The following is a 25947-nucleotide window of genomic DNA, read 5'->3' as shown; positions in this document are numbered from 1 at the left end:
GTTGGGCTCGGAGTGTTACAAGTTGTTTTTGTTCGAAGAAGTCTTTTCGAGTCACAAGACCGAGGGACTCCTCCCATTTCTATTCCATTGCGCATGGGCGTCGACTCCATCTTAGATTGTTTTCCCCGCAGAGGGTGAGGTAGGAGTTGTATATGTTAGTAATAGTGCCCATGCAATAGAATGAATACGTATGTACATAATAAAGGTTAAAGTAATATGTTTACAAATGTACAAATGTTCAAGATCTACTTCTAAACGGCTACAGGCTCCCGGGGAGGCGGGTGGGCGCATGTGAATCTGCAGCGACCAATGCCACGAACAGATGTACACTGGTAAGTGACATTTTCCGTTCGATGGCATGTGTAGCTGCAGATACACATGCTGTGCATAGACTAGTAAGCAGTTATCTCCCCAAAAGCGGTGGTTCAGCCTGTAGGAGTTGAAGTAGTTTGAAATAATGTTCTTAGTACAGCTTGACCTACTGTGGCTTGTTGTGCAGTTAACACATCTACACAGTAGTGCTTGGTAAATGTATGAGGCGTAGACCATGTTGCTGCCTTACATATTTCGTTCATTGGAATATTTCCTAGAAAGGCCATGGTAGCACCTTTCTTTCTGGTTGAGTGTGCCTTTGGTGTAATAGGCAGCTCTTTTTTTGCTTTAAGATAGCAGGTTTGAATACACTTAACTATCCACCTACCAATGCCTTGTTTTGAAATTGGATTTCCTGTATGAGGTTTTTGAAAGGCAATAAATAGTGGTTTTGTTTTTCTAATTAGTTTTGTTCTGTCAATGTAGTACGTTAGTGCTCTTTTGATGTCTAATGTATGTAGTGCTCTTTCAGCTACAGAATCTGGCTGTGGGAAGAACACTGGTAATTCTACTGTTTGATTTAAGTGGAACAGTGAGATAACCTTTGGTAAAAATTTTGGATTTGTCCTTAGAACGACTTTATTTTTATGTATTTGAATAAATGGTTCTTGTATGGTAAATGCTTGAATCTCACTTACTCTTCTTAGAGATGTGATGGCAATTAAAAATGCAACTTTCCACGTTAAGTATTGCATCTCACAAGAATGCATGGGCTCGAAAGGTGGACCCATGAGTCTTGTTAAGACAATGTTGAGGTTCCATGAAGGAACAGGTGGTGTTCTTGGTGGTATAATTCTCTTTAGGCCTTCCATAAACGCTTTAATGACTGGTATTCTAAATAGTGAAGTTGAATGAGCAATTTGCAGGTAAGAGGATATTGCGGTGAGATGTATCTTTATGGAAGAGAAAGCTAGATTTGATTTTTGCAAATGTAGTAAATATCCCACTATATCTTTTGGAGATGCGTGTAATAGCTGAATTTGATTATTATGGCAGTAATACACAAATCTTTTCCACTTATTTGCATAGCAGTGTATAGTGGTAGGTTTCCTAGCTTGTCTTATGACCTCCATACATTCTTGTGTGAGGTCTAAGTGTCCGAATTCTAGGATTTCAGGAGCCAAATTGCTAGATTCAAAGATGCTGGATTTGGATGTCTGATCTGTTGTTTGTGTTGTGTTAACAGATCTGGTCTGTTGGGTAGTTTGACATGAGGTACTACTGAAAGGTCTAGTAGTGTTGTGTACCAAGGTTGCCTTGCCCATGTTGGTGCTATTAGTATGAGTTTGAGTTTGTTTTGACTCAACCTGTTGACTAGATATGGAAGGAGAGGGGGGAAAAGCGTACGCAAATATCCCTGACCAGTTCATCCATAGAGCATTGCCTTGGGATTGATCTTGTGGGTACCTGGATGCGAAGTTTTGGCATTTTGAGTTTTCCTTTGTTGCAAATAGATCTATTTGAGGTGTTCCCCAAATTTGAAAGTAATTGTTTAGTATTTGGGGGTGAATATCCCTTTCGTGGGTTTGTTGGTGATCTCGAGACAGATTGTCTGCCAACTGGTTCTGAATCCCTGGAATAAATTGTGCTATTAGGCGAATGTGGTTGTGAATCGCCCAATGCCATATTTTTTGTGTTAGGAGGCACAACTGTGTCGAGTGCGTCCCTCCTTGTTTGTTTAGATAATACATTGTTGTCATGTTGTCTGTTTTGACAAGAATGTATTTTTGGGTTATTATGGGTTGAAATGCTTTCAGCGCTAGAAATACTGCTAACAGTTCTAAGTGATTTATGTGAAACTGCCTCTGATGTATGTCCCATTGTCCTTGGATGCTGTGTTGATTGAGGTGTGCTCCCCACCCTGTCATGGAAGCATCTGTCGTAATGACGTATTGTGGCACTGGGTCTTGGAAAGGCCGCCCTCGGTTTAAATTTGTACTGTTCCACCATAGAAGCGAGATGTATGTTTGGCGGTCTATCAACACCAGATCTAGAAGTTGACCCTGTGCTTGTGACCATTGTGATGCTAGGCACTGTTGTAAGGGCCGCATGTGCAATCTTGCGTTTGGGACAATGGCTATGCATGAAGACATCATGCCTAAGAGTTTCATTACCATTTTGACTTGTATCTTTTGTGTTGGATACATGGCCTGTATTACCTTGTGAAATGTTTGAACCCTTTGTGGGCTTGGAGTGGCAATCCCTTTTGCTGTGTTGATTGTCGCTCCTAAGTATTGCTGTGTTTGACACGGCAAAAGGTGTGATTTCGCGTAGTTGATGGAGAAACCTAGCCTGTGAAGGGTCTGTATGACATATTTTGTGTGCTGTGAACACTGTCTTAGCGTGTTGGTTTTGATTAACCAGTCGTCTAAGTACGGGAACACATGTATTTGCTGCCTTCTGATATGTGCAGCTACTACTGCCAGGCATTCTGTAAAAACTCTTGGCGCAGTTGTTATTCCAAATGGCAGCACTTTGAATTGGTAATGTATTCCTTGGAATACGAACCTTAGGTATTTCCTGTGTGAAGGATGTATTGGTATATGGAAATACGCATCTTTTAGGTCTAATGTTGTCATGTAGTCTTGCTGTTTGAGCAGTGGGATTACGTCTTGTAACGTGACCATGTGAAAGTGGTCTGATTTGATGTAGGTATTTAGTGTTCTGAGATCTAGTATTGGTCTCAGAGTTTTGTCCTTTTTGGGTATTAGAAAGTACAGTGAGTAAACTCCTGTGTTTTTTTTGTAGATTTGGTACTAATTCTATTGCGTCCTTTTGTAGCAATGCTTGAACTTCTAGTCCTAGAAGATCTATATGTTGTTTTGACATTGTATGTTTTCGGTCGGACGTTTGGAGGGAACTGGAGAAATTCTATGCAATAACCATGCTGAATAATTGCTAAGACCCAAGTGTCTGTTGTTATTTCCTCCCAAAGTTTGTAAAATTGGCTTAGTCTTCCCCCCACAGGTGTTATGTGATGGGGTTGTGTGACTTGTGAGTCACTGTTTATTTTGAGGAGTTTTTGGGCCTTGGAATTTCCCTCGATTTCTTGGGAATTGGCCCCCTCTATATTGCCCCCTAAAACCTCCCCTCTGATATTGACCCTGGTAAGTAGGCCTTGTTTATGAGGTTGTGGTTTCTGTGGGTTGACCTCGAAACCCTCCCCTAAAAGGTGTCTTTCGAAATGTGACTCTGCGGGGAGTAGAGTGCGCCCATGGCTTTGGCTGTATCGGTGTCTTTTTTGAGTTTCTCAATGGCAGTGTCTACCTCCGGCCCAAACAATTGCTGTTCATTAAATGGCATATTGAGCACAGCTTGTTGGATTTCTGGCTTGAACCCTGAAGTGTGCAGCCATGCGTGCCTTCGTATCGTGATTGCAGTGTTTATTGTCCTTGCAGCTGTATCTGCTGCATCCATGGAAGACCGTATCTGATTATTTGAGATACTTTGTCCCTCTTCCACCACCTGTTGCGCTCTTTTTTGGAACTCCTTGGGTAAGTGTTCGATGAAATGTTGCATTTCATCCCAATGAGCTCTGTCGTATCTTGCCAAAAGTGCTTGTGAATTGGCAATACGCCATTGATTTGCTGCTTGTGCTGCAACCCTTTTTCCCGCAGCATCAAATTTGCGGCTCTTTGTCTGGAGGTGGTGCGTCTCCTGAGGTATGAGAGTTGGCTCTCTTACGAGCTGCCCCGACAACTACTGAGTCTGGTGTTAGTTGTGTTGTAATATAGATTGGATCTGTTGGCGGTGGCTTGTATTTTTTCTCCACCCTTGGAGTTATGGCTCTGCCTTTAACTGGATCCTGAAATATTTGTTTTGAATGTCTTAGCATTCCTGGGAGCATGGGAAGGCTTTGGTACTGGCTATGGGTGGAGGATAGGTTGTTAAACAGAAAGTCATCCTCAATTGGTTCAGAATGTAAGGTGACGTTGTGAAATTCGGCTGCCCTTGCGACCACCTGTGTGTAGGATGTACTGTCCTCAGGTGGTGACGGTTTTGTAGGATAGGAGTCTGGGCTGTTGTCAGACACTGGAGCATCGTAAAGGTCCCATGCATCGGGATCATCCTGACTCATTGTAGTATGAGCTGGTGAGTGCATCAGTGGTGGAGTTGTTGCTGGTGATGCATGTATTGATGGTGGTGGAGACGGTGGTGTGGTTGTTTTCCTTGCCACTTTTGCCTGTGGTTGCTTGTCCTTTTGTTGAAAGGCAAGTTTCCTTTTTATTTTGATTGGGGGAAGAGTGGTTATCTTCCCTGTGTCCTCATGAATATGAAGCCTTCTTTGCGTGTAGTCAGGCTCTACAGCTTGAAGCTCCTCTCCAAATCTATGTAATTGGGAGGTTAATCCTTGTTCCTCTGTATAGGAACTAGTTTTCGGCTCCGAGGCTGGATGTTTCGGAACCGAAACCTTTTCGGAAGTCTTTTTAGGCTCCGAAGAAACCTTCTTTGTTTTCGGCGTGGTGTCTCAGTGCCGAAATTGTTCGGTGCCGCTGTCTCTGTGCCGAATTTTCTCGGAGCTGCTGTCTCGGCTCCGAGGTTGCTGTGTGGCGGTATCTCGACCGGAGTCGGATGACTTCGACACCAGCATGCCCTTTTTCGGTGCCTTGGATCGATCACCTATTTTTCGGGTTAAGCCATGGCCTGTTGGCGGTGGCGTCCCCTGGGCTTTTGTGGACTTCTCGTGAGTCTTGATTTTCGACGTCTTACTCAGGGTTTGGGGTGTTTCTTCGGCGTCGAGTTCTTCAGAATCCGACTCGTGGACGGAGAAAGCTTCTTCTTCCTCCTCGAAACGTTCTTGACCTGTCGGCGTGGACGCCATTTGTAGTCTCCTGGCTCTTCGGTCTCTCAGTGTTTTCCTCGACCGAAACACTCGACAGGCTTCACAAGTATCCTCCTTGTGCTCGGGGGACAAGCACAAGTTACAGACCAGATGCTGATCCGTATACGGATACTTGTTATGGCATTTTTGGCAGAAGCGGAATGGGGTCCGTTCCATCAGCCTTGAAGTCGCACGTGGCTGGGCCGACCAGGCCCCGACGGGGGATCGAAAAAACCCCGAAGGGCCACCGGAGCTCTTCAAAATTCAGTGTCGATTTGTTCTAACTAACCCGATACCGAACGCAACAATACCGACGATTTTTTCCGAGATTCTAACTAACTTTCCGACCCGAAACACGGAGCGAAAAGGAACACGTCCGAACCAGATGGCGGAAAAAAACAATCTAAGATGGAGTCGACGCCCATGCGCAATGGAATCGAAATGGGAGGAGTCCCTCGGTCTCGTGACTCGAAAAGACTTCTTCAAACAAAAACAACTTGTAACACTCCGAGCCCAACACCAGATGGCGGACTGTGCACAGCATGTGTATCTGCAGCTACACATGCCATCGAACATATATATATATATATATATATATATATATATATATATACACACACACTTTTTTTTTTTTTTTAACAGTGCAGTAAATTGTGACGTTCCACAACACGGCTCCCTTCAAATACTTAGTATTTGGCAGAGACGTCTGTCCAAAAAAAGCCTGAAAATAACCCTCTGGTGAACTAGGGATCACAGCCACAATAAACTAGGTATACAAAATGTTTTAAGATAGGAGTGCTGTGCGTGTGTGCTTGGAGCAGAGGACTTAAGGCCAGCCCACAAGCAAGCACTTTTGCACGTACTAAAACCACTTTACCCCTCGACTCCTCGCATGATTACCTTTGCCATTACAGCAGTTCTTAAGAGTGAGGTCTGGACAAGGTAGGGGATGTCAAAGCTTTGTACTCACTTTACTAGATGTGTCACAATAACGCAAAGTGACTTATGCAGTCCCTGCTATGGAGCACCCCAACAGTCATTTGCGAATTGATCAAGGACATGGATCTTTGGGTCAATGGTAAGGAGACCACTGATTCTGGGCAAACTCCTGGTCATTCATTTCTGCCCTTTAAGCTGATTTTTATCTGATTACTTTACCTTGCTTGACAGACTAGCTCTTTAAACTTCAGTATGGATTACGTGTTCGATCTTTCATTGATATTTTAAGTGATGAGTACTGCTGGAGGTTGTTGGAATCCATTTCTATTAAAACTGCAAAAATAGCATGTCTTACACATACAGTTAACATTCATGGTGAGTGCCTAGAGTAAGCCATTAACTCACCTGTTCGGCACATCAATATTAATGATGCAGGTCTCCAATAATTCTCCGTAGAGGTCAGTAGAAGATGCAAGCAGCCACCTCTGGTCATGAGATAAACAATAGCCCACAAAGAGAACATTGTACTTCTGTGCAGCCTCTCCAAATGTTTCTCCTAATTCGGTCTGTTTATCTTTTACCGGAGCCAGAATAAATGGAGGTGTATAAATCCGAACACATTCTGGTCGCTGGAAAAGGTTAAAAAAGGAAATGATAGATAGGCAACATTACACATTACATCAATCACCTATTTATTTATTAAATGGTCACTCAACTTAGTAAAACAGCCTCATTTTTTTCTGATAAAAAAAAAATAGGACGTACATGAATCATAAAAGCTATCAATAAAAGCCAAGAGGAGATTCAAATAATGAACAATAACAAAACAGAGCTGAGGCTGTAATTTTAGCAGATGACTGGTAACAAAAAAAGGCTGTCAACCTGGACTTAAACATGTTAAGCAAAAGGCAATGTCAGAAAATATACTGGTGTTACACGGTATAGATCCAGCTACAAACTGTACTGCTCCAATTCCTTTACTCTTTCGTTTAGGTTTGTTTAATCTAGGGTCCAAAACTAAGCACAGCTCACATAAGCTTTACAATGGAATCGATCCAGCAGTTAACTTGGTCCATAGCCTTAGACAGTCTTCCACACAACAGCGATTACATAATTGATTAATGGGTAGTCATGCCAAAAACCTTAAGTGAGCTGTCAATAATAAAATGGTTTGAATCTGGACAACTTGAAACATTTAAATTACAAATGTTAAAGTAAACAGTGGAAGAAAAAAGTAGCTTTGAAAAATTTAATGAGCGTGTTCAAGAAGATCAGATGTGAAATTTGTAGCACGGTTGGGCTGCTTCCACAGAACAATCAGTGGCTACTGGTGTAATTTACATACATCGGATACCCATGACCATGTGTAGGAAGTTGGCTATTTCAAAGTAAGGAATAGCATGCACAGAGTCCAAGGGTTCCCCTTAGAGGTAAAATAGTGGTAAAAAGAGATAATACTAATGCTCTATTTTGTGGTAGTGTGGTCGAGCAGTAGGCTTATCCAAGGAGTAGTGTTAAGCATTTGTTGTACATACACATAGACAATAAATGAGGTACACACACTCAGAGACAAATCCAGCCAATAGGTTTTGTATAGAAAAATATATTTTCTTAGTTTATTTTAAGAACCACAGGTTCAAATTTAACATGTAATATCTTGTTTGAAAGGTATTGCAGGTAAGTACATTAGGAACTTTGAATCATTTCAATTGCATGTATACTTTTCAAGTTATTCACAAATAGCTATTTTAAAAGTGGACACTTAGTGCAATTTTCACAGTTCCTGGGGGAGGTAAGTTTTTGTTAGTTTTACCAGGTAAGTAAGACACTTACAGGGTTCAGTTCTTGGTCCAAGGTAGCCCACCGTTGGGGGTTCAGAGCAACCCCAAAGTTACCACACCAGCAGCTCAGGGCCGGTCAGGTGCAGAGTTCAAAGTGGTGCCCAAAACGCATAGGCTCCAATGGAGAGAAGGGGGTGCCCCGGTTCCAGTCTGCCAGCAGGTAAGTACCCGCGTCTTCGGGGGGCTGACCAGGGGGGTTTTGTAGGGCACCGGGGGGGACACAAGCCCACACAGAAATGTCACCCTCAGCGGCGCGGGGGCGGCCGGGTGCAGTGTTAGAACAAGCGTCGGGTTCGCAATGGAAGTCAATGAGAGATCAAGGGATCTCTTCAGCGCTGCAGGCAGGCAAGGGGGGGGCTTCCTCTGGGAAACCTCCACTTGGGCAAGGGAGAGGGACTCCTGGGGGCCACTTCTGCAGTGAAAGTCCGGTCCTTCAGGTCCTGGGGGCTGCGGGTGCAGGGTCTTTTCCAGGCGTCGGGACTTAGGTTTCAGAGAGTCGCGGTCAGGGGAAGCCTCGGGATTCCCTCTGCAGGCGGCCCTGTGGGGGCTCAGGGGGGACAGGTTTTGGTACTCACAGTCGTAGAGTAGTCCGGGGGTCCTCCCTGAGGTGTTGGTTCTCCACCAGCCGAGTCGGGGTCGCCGGGTGCAGTGTTGCAAGTCTCACGCTTCTTGCGGGGAGATTGCAGGGTTCTTTAAAGCTGCTCCTTTGGATAAAGTTGCAGTCTTTTTGGAGCAGGTCCGCTGTCCTCGGGAGTTTGTCGTCGTCGAAGCAGGGCAGTCCTCAGAGGATTCAGAGGTCGCTGGTCCCTTTGGAAGGCGTCGCTGGGGCAGAGTTCTTTGGAAGGCAGGAGACAGGCCGGTGAGTTTCTGGAGCCAAGGCAGTTGTTGTCTTCTGGTCTTCCTCTGCAGGGGTTTTCAGCTAGGCAGTCCTTCTTGTTGTTGCAGGAATCTAATTTCTAGGTTCAGGGAGAGCCCTTAAATACTAAATTTAAGGGCGTGTTTAGGTCTGGGGGGTTAGTAGCCAATGGCTACTAGCCCTGAGGGTGGGTACACCCTCTTTGTGCCTCCTCCCAAGGGGAGGGGGTCACATCCCTAATCCTATTGGGGGAATCCTCCATCTGCAAGATGGAAGATTTCTAAAAGTTAGAGTCACTTCAGCTCAGGACACCTTAGGGGCTGTCCTGACTGGCCAGTGACTCCTCCTTGTTGTTCTCATTATCTCTCCTGGACTTGCCGCCAAAAGTGGGGGCTGGGTCCAGGAGGCGGGCATCTCCACTAGCTGGAGTGCCCTGGGGCATTGTAACACGAAGCTTGAGCCTTTGAAGCTCACTGCTAGGTGTTACAGTTCCTGCAGGGGGGAGGTGTGAAGCACCTCCACCCAGAGCAGGCTTTGTTTCTGTCCTCAGAGAGCACAAAGGCTCTCACCGCATGAGGTCAGACACTCGTCTCTCAGCAGCAGGCTGGCACAGACCAGTCAGTACTGCATTGAACAATTGGGTAAAATACAGGGGGTATCTCTAAGATGCCCTCTGTGTGCATTTTTTAATAAATCCAACACTGGCATCAGTGTGGGTTTATTATTCTGAGAAGTTTGATACTAAACTTCCCAGTATTCAGTGTAGCCATTATGGAGCTGTGGAGTTCGTTTTTGACAGACTCACAGCCCATATACTCTTATGGCTACCCTGCACTTACAATGTTTAAGGTTTTGCTTAGACACTGTAGGGGCATAGTGCTCATGCACATATGCCCTCACCTGTGGTATAGTGCACCCTGCCTTAGGGCTGTAAGGCCTACTAGAGGGGTGACTTACCTATGCCACAGGCAGTGGGAGGTTGGCATGGCACCCTGAGGGGAGTGCCATGTCGACTTAGTCATTTTCTCCCCATCAGCACACACAAGCTGGCAAGCAGTGTGTCTGTGCTGAGTGAGGGGTCCCTAGGGTGGCATAAGACATGCTGCAGCCCTTAGAGACCTTCCCTGGCATCAGGGCCCTTGGTACCAGGGGTACCAGTTACAAGCGACTTACCTAGGTGCCAGGGTTGTGCCAATTGTGGAAACAATGGTACATTTTAGGTGAAAGAACACTGGTGCTGGGGACTGGTTAGCAGGGTCCCAGCACCTTCTCCGTCAAGTCAGCATCAGTATCAGGCAAAAAGTGGGGGGTAACTGCAACAGGGAGCCATTTCTTTACACAAGCCCCCCCCCCCCCAGCCCACAGGCCAGGAGACTCAGCCAAAGCTGGGAGAGTCTTCCTAGTCTGTCAGGCGAGGAAGAGTAGAGGAAATAGGCTGGTTTGTTGCAGGGCCTACTCTGCCTTACATCCTCCTGTCCAGGTCATTCCCCCTGGGGAACTGACCCACTTCCACAGTGATAGGACCTAATCTGAACTGCCTCTTGTCTGTGCTTTTAATGTCTTCACCCATCCTCTCTATTTTGGGGTTAGAGGTATCCACCTCTGCTAATCTTATCTTAGCCAGGGTCACCCCTAACTTACCCAAAGAGGTTACACAGAGCTGGAGTAACCCCACCATGACCAACAGGGTCAGGGGGCCTAACTTGCTATTTGGCATGGGGTCTGACCACCATGCCAAGGATAGTGCAGCCATAAAGGCTAACACCCAGCAGAGGCCACTGACAGCTGTCAGTGCCCAGAACCACACCTTTAGCTCTTCACCTACAAGGGAAGGGGCTAAGTTACAGGCTTCTTTGGGTTCAGGGTGCCTGTCTGCTGTATTGGAGTGGGGGGTTACCACATCTTGTAGTAAACACCCTTCTTCCACTCTTTCTTCTGTTAGCTGAGGGGCCACCCACTCAGACTTAACAGTTGCCTGACTAGCCAGGACTTCTTGTGGGTCAGGTTGGACTTTATCAGAGCCACTTTTGGGGTTCTCCCCTACTGGAGCAGAATCTCCTTGGCTGGCTGGAACCTTGGGTAAAGGTTGTCCACCTTTCCTACTCTGTTTCCTTTTCTTTTTCTTCTGGGGCCTACTTGCATTTACTGCAGAGGCAGGCACTCCAGAATCCTTGGGAGAGGACTGGCACTGGGCCAGTTCCTCTCTTGGGCTCTGACTAACCTCTGGGTAGTCATTTCCAAGGAGACAATCAAGGGGGAGGTCTGTACTGACTACCACCCTTCTCCAGCTAAAAGTCCCACCCTCTTCTATGGGCACAAAAGCCACAGGCCTATCAGTGACCCTGTCTGGGCTAACTCTTACCCTGGCCATCTCACCTGGGATGTACTGGTTTGAGAACACCAGCCTGTCATGCACAATAGTGTGACTGGCACAAGTGTCTCTCAGGGCAGTGGCTGGGATTCCATTCACCTGTAGGTGGTGGAAGTGTCTACTTCCCTCTGGAATCTCCAACTCACCTGTTGGGCCCTTTTTCCAGTTGAAGGCTATGAAGACCTCCTCCTCTGAGGAGTCATCTCCAATGGCTACACTGGTTACCCCTGGGATGTTGCTAGGGGGTTTGTTTTTGGGATAAGAAGGGTCCTTGGTGTGGTGCCCTGTCTGTTTACAGTTATGGCACCATGCCTTAGTGGCATCCCAGCTCTTACCCTGGTACCCACCTTTGTTTTGGGTTGTGTCTCTGGGCCCACCCACCTGGTCTGGTTTTTGGGGGCCTACAGGGGACTCTTTTTCTTTGTTTCTAGTGTCACCCACTTTCTCCTGGGGAGGCTTTGTAACCCCTTTCTTTTGGTCACCCCCAGTGGAAGTTTTGGTTACCCTAGTCTTGACCCAGTGGTCTGCCTTCTTTCCCAATTCCTGGGGAGAAATTAGACCTAGGTCTACCAGATACTGATGCAACTTTTCATTGAAGCAGTTACTTAAAATGTGTTCTTTCATAAACAAATTATAAAGCCCAACATAGTCATACACTTCATATCCAGTTACCCAACCATCCAGTGTTTTCACTGAGTAGTCAACATAATCAACCCAGGTCTGGCTTGAGGATTTTTGAGCCCCCCTGAATCTAATTCTATACTCCTCAGTGGAGAATCCAAAGCCCTCAATCAGGGTACCCTTCATGAGGTCATAAGATTCTGCATCTTTTTTAGAGAGTGTGAGGAGTCTATCCCTACACTTTCCTGTGAACATTTCCCAAAGGAGAGCACCCCAGTGAGATTTGTTCACTTTTCTGGTTTCACAAGCCCTCTCAAAAGCTGTGAACCATTTGGTGATGTCATCACCATCTTCATATTTAGTTACAATCCCTTTGGGGATTTTCAACATGTCAGGAGAATCTCTGACCCTATTTATGTTGCTGCCACCATTGATGGGTCCTAGGCCCATCTCTTGTCTTTCCCTTTCTATGGCTAGGATCTGTCTTTCCAAAGCCAATCTTTTGGCCATCCTGGCTAACTGGATGTCCTCTTCACTGGAGTTATCCTCAGTGATTTCAGAGTTGTTGGTCCCTCCTGTGAGGGAACCAGCCTCTCTGACTATTATTTGTGGAGTCAGGGCTTGAGAAGCCCTGTTCTCCCTAGATAGTACTGGTGGGGGGGAATCACCCTCCAAGTCACTATCATCATCCTCTGTGTTGCCATACTCAGATGGGTTGGCTCTTTCAAACTCTGCCAACAGCTCCTGGAGCTGTAGTTTGGAAGGTCTGGAGCCCATTGCTATTTTTTTTAGTTTACAGAGTGACCTTAGCTCTCTCATCTGTAGATGGAGGTAAGGTGTGGTGTCGAGTTCCACCACATTCACATCTGTATTAGACATTATGCTTCTAAAAGTTGGAATACTTTTTAAGAAACTAAAACTAGTTCTAGAATCTAATTCAAACTTTTAACAAACTTTTAAACTCTAAAAGAAATGCTAACAGGGACTAACACAAGGCCCTAGCAGGACTTTTAAGAATTTAGAAAACTTTTCAAATTGCAAAAATCAATTTCTAATGACAATTTTGGAATTTGTCGTGTGATCAGGTATTGGCTGAGCAGTCCAGCAAATGCAAAGTCTTGTACCCCACCGCTGATCCACCAATGTAGGAAGTTGGCTCTGTATGTGCTATTTCAAAGTAAGGAATAGCATGCACAGAGTCCAAGGGTTCCCCTTAGAGGTAAAATAGTGGTAAAAAGAGATAATACTAATGCTCTATTTTGTGGTAGTGTGGTCGAGCAGTAGGCTTATCCAAGGAGTAGTGTTAAGCATTTGTTGTACATACACATAGACAATAAATGAGGTACACACACTCAGAGACAAATCCAGCCAATAGGTTTTGAATAGAAAAATATATTTTCTTAGTTTATTTTAAGAACCACAGGTTCAAATTTAACATGTAATATCTTGTTTGAAAGGTATTGCAGGTAAGTACATTAGGAACTTTGAATCATTTCAATTGCATGTATACTTTTCAAGTTATTCACAAATAGCTATTTTAAAAGTGGACACTTAGTGCAATTTTCACAGTTCCTGGGGGAGGTAAGTTTTTGTTAGTTTTACCAGGTAAGTAAGACACTTACAGGGTTCAGTTCTTGGTCCAAGGTAGCCCACCGTTGGGGGTTCAGAGCAACCCCAAAGTTACCACACCAGCAGCTCAGGGCCGGTCAAGTGCAGAGTTCAAAGTGGTGCCCAAAACGCATAGGCTCCAATGGAGAGAAGGGGGTGCCCCGGTTCCAGTCTGCCAGCAGGTAAGTACCCGTGTCTTCGGGGGGCAGACCAGGGGGGTTTTGTAGGGCACCGGGGGGGACACAAGCCCACACAGAAATTTCACCCTCAGCGGCGCGGGGGCGGCCGGGTGCAGTGTTAGAACAAGCGTCGGGTTCGCAATGGAAGTCAATGAGAGATCAAGGGATCTCTTCAGCGCTGCAGGCAGGCAAGGGGGGGCTTCCTCGGGGAAACCTCCACTTGGGCAAGGGAGAGGGACTCCTGGGGGCCACTTCTGCAGTGAAAGTTCGGTCCTTCAGGTCCTGGGGGCTGCGGGTGCAGGGTCTTTTCCAGGCGTCGGGACTTAGGTTTCAGAGAGTCGCGGTCAGGGGAAGCCTCGGGATTCCCTCTGCAGGCGGCGCTGTGGGGGCTCAGGGGGGACAGGTTTTGGTACTCACAGTCGTAGAGTAGTCCGGGGGTCCTCCCTGAGGTGTTGGTTCTCCACCAGCCGAGTCGGGGTCGCCGGGTGCAGTGTTGCAAGTCTCACGCTTCTTGCGGGGAGATTGCAGGGTTCTTTAAAGCTGCTCCTTTGGATAAAGTTGCAGTCTTTTTGGAGCAGGTCCGCTGTCCTCGGGAGTTTCTTGTCGTCGTCGAAGCAGGGCAGTCCTCAGAGGATTCAGAGGTCGCTGGTCCCTTTGGAAGGCGTCGCTGGGGCAGAGTTCTTTGGAAGGCAGGAGACAGGCCGGTGAGTTTCTGGAGCCAAGGCAGTTGTTGTCTTCTGGTCTTCCTCTGCAGGGGTTTTCAGCTAGGCAGTCCTTCTTCTTGTTGTTGCAGGAATCTAATTTCTAGGTTCAGGGAGAGCCCTTAAATACTAAATTTAAGGGCGTGTTTAGGTCTGGGGGGTTAGTAGCCAATGGCTACTAGCCCTGAGGGTGGGTACACCCTCTTTGTGCCTCCTCCCAAGGGGAGGGGGTCACATCCCTAATCCTATTGGGGGAATCCTCCATCTGCAAGATGGAGGATTTCTAAAAGTTAGAGTCACTTCAGCTCAGGACACCTTAGGGGCTGTCCTGACTGGCCAGTGACTCCTCCTTGTTGTTCTCATTATCTCTCCTGGACTTGCCGCCAAAAGTGGGGGCTGGGTCCAGGAGGCGGGCATCTCCACTAGCTGGAGTGCCCTGGGGCATTGTAACACGAAGCTTGAGCCTTTGAAGCTCACTGCTAGGTGTTACAGTTCCTGCAGGGGGGAGGTGTGAAGCACCTCCACCCAGAGCAGGCTTTGTTTCTGTCCTCAGAGAGCACAAAGGCTCTCACCGCATGAGGTCAGACACTCGTCTCTCAGCAGCAGGCTGGCACAGACCAGTCAGTCCTGCACTGAACAATTGGGTAAAATACAGGGGGTATCTCTAAGATGCCCTCTGTGTGCATTTTTTAATAAATCCAACACTGGCATCAGTGTGGGTTTATTATTCTGAGAAGTTTGATACTAAACTTCCCAGTATTCAGTGTAGCCATTATGGAGCTGTGGAGTTCGTTTTTGACAGACTCACAGCCCATATACTCTTATGGCTACCCTGCACTTACAATGTCTAAGGTTTTGCTTAGACACTGTAGGGGCATAGTGCTCATGCACATATGCCCTCACCTGTGGTATAGTGCACCCTGCCTTAGGGCTGTAAGGCCTACTAGAGGGGTGACTTACCTATGCCACAGGCAGTGGGAGGTTGGCATGGCACCCTGAGGGGAGTGCCATGTCGACTTAGTCATTTTCTCCCCATCAGCACACACAAGCTGGCAAGCAGTGTGTCTGTGCTGAGTGAGGGGTCCCTAGGGTGGCATAAGACATGCTGCAGCCCTTAGAGACCTTCCCTGGCATCAGGGCCCTTGGTACCAGGGGTACCAGTTACAAGGGACTTACCTAGGTGCCAGGGTTGTGCCAATTGTGGAAACAATGGTACATTTTAGGTGAAAGAACACTGGTGCTGGGGCCTGGTTAGCAGGGTCCCAGCACCTTCTCCGTCAAGTCGGCATCAGTATCAGGCAAAAAGTGGGGGGTAACTGCAACAGGGAGCCATTTCTTTACACCATGTGATCAAATGTGCAAGAGGAATGATATGTATGTTCGTTAACAGGGTGAGAGTGGTACCTGATTAACAAAAAGATCATGATTAGAGGACCATACTGACCTAATTGCGCACATAAAGCATGCAGTCTGATAAAAATCTATCCATTCTAGAGCTCTGCCCTTCGATCCTTGCAGCTAGCAAGCCTCTTGCATAAACGCCAACGGTCTACGGTATCAAATGATGAGGATAGAACCTGCAGTTTATGTGCTTTGAGATGGAGAGAACCCAGAAAAAACATAGGCCCTCATTTTAACATTGGCAGTATATACCGCCTACTGCCACGGCGATGGCTGCCAAAAGACAGTCGCCGCGGCTACCAGCCATCTGCCAAATTATGACCGTAGCTGGAATTTCACCAGAAGGATGGCGGAAATCCGGCTGCGGCCATGGCGGCAGATGGCGCTGCTACCAGCAGCAGTGCTACGCCAGTAAACCACTGCAGACCGTATTATGACATATGATACAGCCTGGCGGTGTTCTGCTGGCGGACACTGCTGCTGGCAGCAGCGCCCCGTCCCGTCTCCTGTCAGAGGACCCCCTGCAATCAGGAAGGAATTCCTTGTCACTGATAGTGCCTACCGCCATGGTTTTTGTGATGGTAAGATTGCAACGAGAACCATGGCGGTAGGCGGGGCCAATCCCGCGGGCCGGCTAGTGACGGCCACCTGGCTGGAGACTGCAGTCTCCAGTCCGGCGGTTGTTACCGCCATGGTGGACGGTGTGGTACGTTGGTGGTATGGCTTGGACCAAACAGCCAATGTCATATTATGGGGAAAGTACCGCCAAGCCTGTTGGCAGTACTCTTCTCCATTTTATCGCTGTCTGCCAGGGTTGTAATGAGGGCCTTAATGTCTTTCTCCAAAAGTCCAATATTTTGCAAAATTATTACAGAAAAGATACTGCGGTCCAGGTGGTTTCAGTTTAGATGGCACGTGAACTAAACTGTTCAGTGAAATGTATTCAAATTTACAAAAACTTTTAAGTGACATCGTCAAGGATTCCATGTCATGCAAATTAAGGACAAATCTTTGGCCTTTGGCACATGAAATTGGATGTTAATTTCCTTTTTTCAACAAATCGGTAATCTAAGTTCTCACAATAATTCATAGTAACAAAATTAGGTGGAATATTCTCTCAGTCACACTCCCTCAATATAGTCAACATAATAGGTCTCACTTTCATTGAAGCTTTTGGTTATATTGTTTTTTTATTTTTATTATTAAATTAACCTCAGTTTAGAATTGTTCCAGATCCTTTAAATTTAGCAATGTCTTAGTAAACCAATGATAAAGTCTGAAGAAACTAACAATTTTCGTTTTTACTGGGCCATTAAATATAACCTTTGACATTTAGAATTACACCTATTTAGTGACGCAGCTTAGATAAAGGAATCTACACCCTACGTTAAATGCCTTAGCTAGTTGAGCACTGGATAAAGCTTTATAGTCTTGGCCATTTATATCGCTCAGCTCAATTTAACCTGAAAATTGGCAAAGAAAATTTTAAATAAAAAGACTGATCAGATATAGCAAGGGATGAACTAGATTAAACAATCTGGGTACCGTTTAAACCGAAGGCTAGATCCATAGATTGTCTGTAATGCAAGTTGTTCCAACGGCACACTGGATAAAATTCAATAACTAAAAATTCAAGTGTCCTATTAAAAATCGCTGCCCAATTTTCGTAAACCAATACAAAAATCATGAAGGTCTTTTAAAGTAGTGTGGTAATGTGGAAGTCTTTAAACCACAAGAGTCCGGTTGTGAAATGTTTAATTATTGGTTGTTCAAAAGACGTATAAGACCCAGTTGCAAAACTGCAAGTCAGCTGACCACACTATACGATTTTAGATGTGAACATACACATATTCACTACTATAGATATTCTGCACTGCTCCATAAGAAAATCCCATTTGTGACGGCATATTTCTAATTTATGACTGGTTTCCCATAAATTTACAAGACTACTGATACCGGTGTGTCTTTACAAAAATATCCAGCTTTACACACTGAATTTACACACAGGAAGTAAGTTAGCATGAAAAATAAATGATAAATAATGTCTGGCATGAAATTATGAAGGAGTGACCTATATCTAAAACTTTGCACTCTCACCTCAGGACTTCGAAGAGCAGTTTCTATAGCTAATCCAGGACCAAAACCAGTCAATGTTTTGACGTTGGTGGAGGCAGGCAACGGCCTTCGGCACTGTGTAAATGTTGAAAATGCCAGAGACTTTAAATGCTGTGTATAAATATGCCGATCTTCATGCTTCACAGGTTGCAGCAGGTACTGACAAGGGACAATCTGATTAAAGAAAAAAAAAGCATCATGGAAAAGGGTATATAGTTTGGTCTACGAAAACCACTAGGCAGAATACAGTAGAATACAGTAGAAACATACATTTGGATTATGTACAGCAGCCAGAGCAACAGAAGTGCTTGGCATGATCACACACCAACAAACAGAATTGACGATAACTACACTCTGGGTAAAAAAATTTCTGGAAAATCACACCTTTGAGGGAAAAATACATGTGCCAAAATGTTTCTAGTCAATAAAGCTAGTAAGACATGTAGACTTGGCCATGATATTTCAGTAGTTTGAACAATTGGGAACATGAAAAAATTACCTTCTTGAAGATATCAATACTTTAAGTCCTTGCTCTCCCATCTTTACTAATAGTTTGGAATTGCCTGCAGTGTAGGAATGAGACTGGAAAAGAGCATCTCAAAATAAAGCAATCACTTAAAAAGAATGAGTGCACCAAATGCGACGTTCTGCAAGCACTAACTACACATGTTTAAGAGGGTCCCCAACCCTTTTCAGACACACATAATTAGGTGAACTGATGGCTGGGTTTTGAGTAGGACGGAGAATAAGTAGCTTAATCAAAACAGTTTTTCTGAACTAACGTCCTTCTTTCCCTCCTTCACAGTGGTTGGAAAAGCTGACTGCACTGCTTTAGCATAATGATATTGGACTTGGGAAAAGGCAGCAGCTACTCATGGCCAGCCAGAAGTAAAGCAATCAAGTTGGGCAAAACTTCCTGTATCAGAGCCACATCTTTCCTACAGATGCCTCCAAAGAAATGTATGCACAAAGTATCTAGCATAGGAAATGAGCATCATAATCCTGAGAACCCTTTGGAGGTGCTACCCTTATGGGACACAGCTGGGGGCACAGTCAAACATACCATCTTTAGAGTGTGGTTTCTGCCCCCTCAACCATGCCTATGTGTGGTCAACTAACTGCATGTATACTATGAAACAAGTGTTCTTCAAAGGACTTTTTAAATGTGTCCCCGTGGAGAAAAACTGCCACCTCAAATCCATCACATCCCAATGCCACTGTGACCCTTGTTACTGAAAATGTGGTGAAGTTACCGCATTTGAGTTAAACATGTCTCTCCAATGGACCAGTAATCAATGTGGATGTCATCATTCCAATATCTTCTGCATCCCAAGAAATTATCATTAGTATGTAAAACCCCTGACAATTCGTCATTTAAGATGGCACCATTTGCCAGAGCCTGGACTGCTTCCACGGCACTATTTGACCACACAAGGGTCCAGGATATTGAAGTGCAGTTATATATATATATATATATATATATATATTTTTTTTTTTTTGATCAGACCATTGGGGCATTTGCACATGCCTAAATAAATGCCCTGTCTCCCACCACCCTATGTCCAAATCTCTCCACGGAAACAACCTTTCAGCAAAGCATGCATGACTGGGCGACCTCTGGTAATGGACATGCAGAAGGACATTCCTTCAGCCTGATGCAGACTATAGATCCATAAGCCCAAAGCTGCCTTCGTGCTGTCTGTCATCTGGTCTATGTCTGCCACTCCCTGGAGACTCGAAGAAAAAAAATATATATATTCGGAGGGGGACTGCAATTTGTTACGAAAGATCAAAATAGTCATCAATACAAAAAAAATCAATTAGGGTTAGTCAGCAGCAATCATACATCCCAGATGGGGCCATCAATTACACTGATCTAGGGAACTGTACATTAGTTTATCCAAGCAGAAATAGCCTCCCCATAAAAGAATGATAGATCCCTTAGTTGTATACAAATCGTCCCCAATTATTGAGCAGTGTAACAAGCCAGGAGCCAAAAGTAGTTGTAGACTGGCTTCTTCATTCTTGTGGAATAGAAATTCTCGCAATAATGATGGAAAACAAAGCAGACATTGCGACGAGATTCTGAGATTCCTACCAAGCATATTATTCAGTACATCCACTGCTACCTCAACCCCCTAGTCTATTAGCCAAAGAAATGTCATCCCAATAGTTTTGGATTGTTAAGCAGACTGAACATATGAATGATATAGGCTACCAGAAGGCTGCATCTGGGACAGCTAATACCACCCACATAGTCAACCACCCATTTAACTAATTGTGCAAGCATACAGTATAAATGCAATTGTTTTATACTGTTGAAACTTCAACCTAGCCAAAATGTTGTTAAGGATGAAGTAAATGCAGAGACAATCATTGAGGAGCCCACCTATTTCCCTAGGAAATTAGACCATTTTTTAGACAGTTATATCCACGTCATTTTCCCTGAACTCATTAAAGGACACAGCTTCCGGATACCAATCCAATCTACTCCCTTAAACACAGGCTCCAATTGCATGAAGGGGTGGATTAGTCTAAAATAGCATTTATTCTTCCAATTCTTTAAAATTGCACAGTCTCCAGCAACACCTTAAATAGAACTTGCTTGAAATAGTTGGGTTGAATCAGGAAAATCAGGCACTTGTCTCTGTGACCAAGCTAACTTCATAGATGTTAAGTGTTTTGGTATCAATTCTTTGATACTAAGCAGCAAATACCTTCCCCAAAGGCAGCTAAATAATAATGCTGAAAATCAGGTAGGGGCCGATTCACTCTCTTCTGATAATGTTTTCAGCCATTTCATAGCCCGTCATGCTCTAATAACCCTACAAAAAGCTACCAATAGAGGCATCTAAACGCTTAAAAAGAGCTAGAAACTCAAAAAGTATTAGTGCAGAATAAATAGCACATTCATTTTAACGGTGTTACATTTCTGGATAAGCGAGACAGGCAGTCACTGCCAAAACTTCACCAATACCTTGGTTTTAGCCAACAATAATTAAGCTTGAAAACACTTCGTATTACATGAAATATTGCCAAGATACATAGCAAAGGAAGTCACCCGTGGATCAGGTGTGATTATAGAATAATTCACAATCATTTGTGTTTTATTTATAGTCAATTTGTATCTGGAGACATTACCAAAATCTAATGTTTCCTACTCTATGATGGAGACATTCGAGATGGCACTGGAAGAATGCATGGTGACAGTCAGCATAAGGCGATATACACAGTCTAATCCTACTAACTTACATAGGTTAAAGACACTGATTATAGGGGGTGCTACTGAGCCCACAGTAAGATAGGCCTCACCCTAGTGCGGCTCTGCTGGCTGGCACACACAATCATACTTATATCATGACCACTGGCATGCATCCGCTCCTTATAAGTGACGACTGAGTAGCACGGGATGCTGTGCCCAAATACACCTCAAACCTGAACCTACATGGTGTTGAAACACAAGTGGCGTCAGCCACCGTGTCTCGACCTGTTGGCACATAAGATGGCGTAATGGAGCGAGGGGACGGCCTATGACTGCCACGCAAATTGGATCCTGTCTAGCAAACTGCGGTGCAGGGCGAATAAATGCACCTGCGGTACCCGTTTGCATGAGGAGTGAGACCACAGTGACGGCGATCATGCCTGCGAGGGCGACTGTTGTAACGGGAAGACATTCGTATCACCCTGGGGCTGCGGCGGCAAGGTGAGCCCATATCGCACCGTGCCCTGAATCAGCAGTCACTTGACCTGATGGTGGACGCAGTGACGGCCCAGAGATTGAGACTGTAGAAGGCTGGCTCTCTATGTAGTGTGCAAAACTAGGCACACTGTGCAGAGGGTCCAGACAACCACACGGTTTCCAGAGGTAAAAATTAGACCACCTAATGCTCCAGTTTTTAAGGTAACTGGTCGAGCAGTTAGGCTAATCCAGGAGATGTGCTAAGCATTTGTTGTACTCACAAATCAATCATGCACCACAAGCACTCAATGAATAACTCGAGACCAGAATTTGTAATAATACTTCAGACTTTTATATAATTTAAGACCAAAATGGTTCAGATACGTTAAGTACTTTTTGCTTTATGATTTTTCAAAGCTTTAATAAAGATAGATAGTCTTTCTGTGCATAATTATGCACCCTAGGGACCAATGGAAGGAAATCTAGAAAAATGCATGTTAAAAAAAAAAAAAAAAAAAAAAAAATAATAATAACAGGCGTTACCAGTCTCTTTTGCAGGATGGTCGATGAGGTCGGGTCCAGCTGCGACTTCCGGTTGTGGAGATATCGTCCGGACGGTGAAGTGACTCTCACTGGTTTGCTGGTTTCTTTTGTTTCTTGAGTTTTGCCTCCATTCAGGAGGGAGATCTCAGGCTATTTACAAAGCCTGGAGGTCCTCTGGTTCTTTTGAGGTCTGTCCAGTGGTCAGCTGCTCCACAGCGGCGATTGTCAGGACTCTGGAGCAGCAAGCAGGGGTCTTGGAGCCTCTTCTGGTGCAGCAGGTCCTCTGTTCTCATCCTGTCTGGTTCTTTGGTGCCGTCTTTTCTTCCTGATTAATCTGATTTCTTGATCTAGGGGAGCCCACTAAATACACAATTTAGTGGGTGTTTAGGGGAAAACTGGTAGTGTCCAATGGGACATTTACCCATGGGTAGCTACACCCACTAAGGCAGTGGTTCCCAAACTGCGCACCGCGGCACCCCGGTGCGCCGTGACAAGTTGCCTGGGGCGCCGTGCGCATTTTTGAAAACATGAAATGCCACACTTCAGAAACGATTTCTGCACGCGGTTTATACCAGCGTAACTTACGAAGGGAGGTAATTTTTTTCCAGTCGAGCAGTACACATTAGCATTTCATGTCGGGGGGATTACATGAGCCCCACCTGTCAACGTCTTGCATTATGGTTTCACCCAGCGTTATTACGTTCTTCGGCATTTACAGGCGCGCAGCAATTCAGAGACTCCGAGAGCCCCCTCAGCATTCCAAGTCGAATTTCAGCTCATTGTCAGGTAATTACCTTAATTATTATCGTTTTTAGAATTTGGAATCTACAAGACTGTGTAGTTTGGGGTCTCAGCCTAGGTCACTGTGTCACATATGTTTTTGTAATTATAAGAATCTCACTCAGGGCCTGCTTTAGGGGGTGTGGCTGGTGTGGCCGAACTAGGCGCTGACCTGGAAGGGGGCATCTGACCTCAGGAGAGGGGGTGCTGTGCTTACAATTTAAAAGCACATGCTGCACATTTCCTTCTGCATCCATCTGTCAGGCAACACTAAAAATGTCGAGATGCCAATGTTTCCAAACGTTCTATTTTCAATTTGACTGTTTTAGAGACAGAGGTGAAAGCAATGAAGCCCGTCCTGCCCTTTACATGGGCCAAGCAGGCAGTGCAATATCTAGGCTTACAGATTCGCACTATCCCAACAACTACAGCTGAGGGTAACTAGACCTCCCTTCTGAGTGAGACGCGTGGAACCTTAGCCAAGTGGAGAGGCTATGGGCTCTCTTGACTGGGCCAATTGGCGGCTAGAAAGATGACGCTTCTACCCAAAGTGTTGATCATTATGCAAACCCTGCCATTACAACCCCACACCTGAATGCTGGGCACCACAAGAGGAGCGAGGCGGCAGGAGATGGCAGGGCGATAGGAAGCAGTGTTGTCTTTCTTTTGAAAAAAATTGTGTTTCCCCCATCGTCCCCTGTTATCCGCTGTGGGGAGGGCACCAAAAAAGATTGTCGCACAAGGCGCCACCACTGCAAAGGCGGGTCCTGATCATACTACTGCCTGGCTTTAAACCCAGGGACCAATCAGTACTAAGGCTTTACTTTGCCTGCCTCAGGTCTCCTAAAAATTTGTAAATGAGCCATCAAAATACACTGGGATTTCTGCACACCCTCCTGTATCTCTCGGTCTCCTCCCTCGGTTCTCATTAGTCGTTGTCCTTTGTCAGGTACGAGCAGCTCGTTCAGTCTTCATTTTTTCTTTACAGTCTGGTAATTGAAGTCCCGGATTCATAACAAGAACAGCCGAAGGCAAGGGCTAAATCAATAACCCAGTTGATCCCTTAAGGGAAGAACTGGTCAGGCAGTTTGGGCTGCACTGTTCACACTCTTCACATTGGAGCAGGGTCAAGACTGATTTGCATATGGCTGGGACTACTAAACTAAAGACTGAAGTGGCACAGTGTGCAAAATAATGATGGACTGGAATGGGGTCCTGAGAACTTGCCAATTTCCTACTGCAGCAGCTCTCCCAGGGATGTTCAAGGAGTAGTTCCTAAAGAACGTTTTAAAAAAGTAGAATATATTGGCAATTTAAAAAAAATAAAAACGTTTTCAAGCACATTGGCTAAAAAAGCTATAAAGCCAAATATATATTGAGTGCCATGTGAACTTAGAAATGAAGATCTGTAATGGCGTTAGCGGAGGATAGTTAGTGGGTATGTGGTTTACTTTTATTCCTGGTTGAATGTATACTGCAGTCATAAGAGAGATGGAAAGTGAATATTGTTTGACAAAGAAATGCACATGTGATATTTTAAGAAACTTTAAATTACTTGGTTAGATGTAATATTTACATGTCTCTCATTTGAATGCCTCGACTCGAGTACAGGTACTTACAGAGTAGTTAGAGCAGATGGGAAACTAGTGAGCCTTCCTGACAGTTTCTTGCTAAAAATGAAACCACATGCTGGTATGGTTTGACATAGTCAGGCATGGATTACGATTCACCAAAGTTACAGTTGGAGATTGACACCGTACATACACCATGTGACCTTTAGCCCATCGAGAGTCTTTTATTTATTGTTAAGGGGGTAACAACTTTGCCTTGCACCATAGTTGTTAATGCCTTCACATATTGCCCCTATCTTGATGCTAAGAATTGCACCCTGCAGAAACCACCCCTTTTCTCAAGAAACTGCAGAGTGGGAGTGTGAACGACATTGCTTAATTTGTAAATAAAAATGTGCCAGTACCCAAAGTCCTCCTCTTAAACATGGGCTGCTGAAATTAAATGTGGGAAAACTGAATATTGAGGCAGTGTAATACTAAATCCATCTCAGGCCTCTTCAATGATTTTAAAACCACTTCCTTCCCCCTTCAGCTCACTCTTGCAGCTTTCTGTTTTCTACCATTGTGACACTATTTCGTTTTTCTCTTCCTCAGTCTTTCCCTTTCTTCTCTTCTACGTGTGAACTGAATGGCATCTTTATGATTGACAATGAAGAGATTTTTAATACAGAGTTCAAGTTCGTCTGAGCAAAGTGAAGCCTCAGGTTCTTCAGAGAAAAAAAAGAGGATGGGAAGCGAAAAGCCAAGTACAGAAAGTATGATGACAGGTATCTAGATTATGGTTTCACATGTGTACAGGTTAATAATGAGGAGCGTCCTCAATGTGTAATCTGTTTAAAAGTTTTGGCTTTAGAATCCATGCTTCCAAGTAAACTAAAGCGTCATCTTGAAAGTCTTCACCCAAATGTGGTTGGAAAGCCAAGGAAATTTTTCCAAAGAAAACTAACAGAAGCCAAGTTACAAAAGACCACTTTCTCAAAACAAGCCAAAGTTAATAGTAACGCCCTCTTGTCTTCTTATAAAGTGGCCTATCGTGTTGCACAGTGTAAAAAACCACACACAATTGCAGAAGAGCTGATTTTGCCTGCTGCTGTTGATATGGTAACCATCATGCTTGGCGAAGATGCTGGTAAACAGCTGCTCAAAGTGCCTCTAATAATACTATCAGCCGGAGGATAAACGATATGGCTGACTATATTAACGATCAGCTCATCTGTAACTTAAAAGGCAAAGACTTTGCACTCCAACTGGACGAGGCAACAGACAACCAAAAAGACACCCATCTTATTTGCTATGTCAGGTTTGTTAATGAAAAAAAAATAGTTGAGGATTTGTTGTTCTGTAAGGAAATGAAAGGTGGAACTACCGGTCAAGATTTGTTTGCGGTTGTGGATGATTTTATGGTACAGAATCAGATTGACTGGGAGAGATGTGTTGGAGTTTGTACAGACGGGGGTCGTTCAATGGCTGGATGCTACCAAGGACTTCAAGCTCGCATACGGTCTAAAGCACCTAATGCTATTTGGACACACTGTATAATACACAGAG

General features: G+C 44.9%; 1 protein-coding gene across 1 annotated transcript in view; it reads right to left on the bottom strand.

The window, feature by feature from the left end:
* Positions 1–25947, bottom strand: part of MED13 (mediator complex subunit 13) — an 865231-nt gene that overhangs the window by 326032 nt on the left and 513252 nt on the right. Inside the window, exons 22-23 of the mRNA XM_069226440.1 lie at positions 17809–18000; positions 6539–6762 (exon numbers count right to left, since the gene is read on the bottom strand). Of these exons, the coding sequence (XP_069082541.1) occupies positions 6539–6762; positions 17809–18000 (416 nt within the window). The remainder of the gene's footprint in view (positions 1–6538; positions 6763–17808; positions 18001–25947) is intronic.

Source organism: Pleurodeles waltl, chromosome 3_1 (genome assembly GCF_031143425.1).
Source record: "Pleurodeles waltl isolate 20211129_DDA chromosome 3_1, aPleWal1.hap1.20221129, whole genome shotgun sequence".
Lineage (NCBI taxonomy): Eukaryota > Metazoa > Chordata > Amphibia > Caudata > Salamandridae > Pleurodeles > Pleurodeles waltl.
Note: the sequence above shows the minus strand (reverse complement) of the source record. Positions and strands in the feature narration are given on the sequence as shown.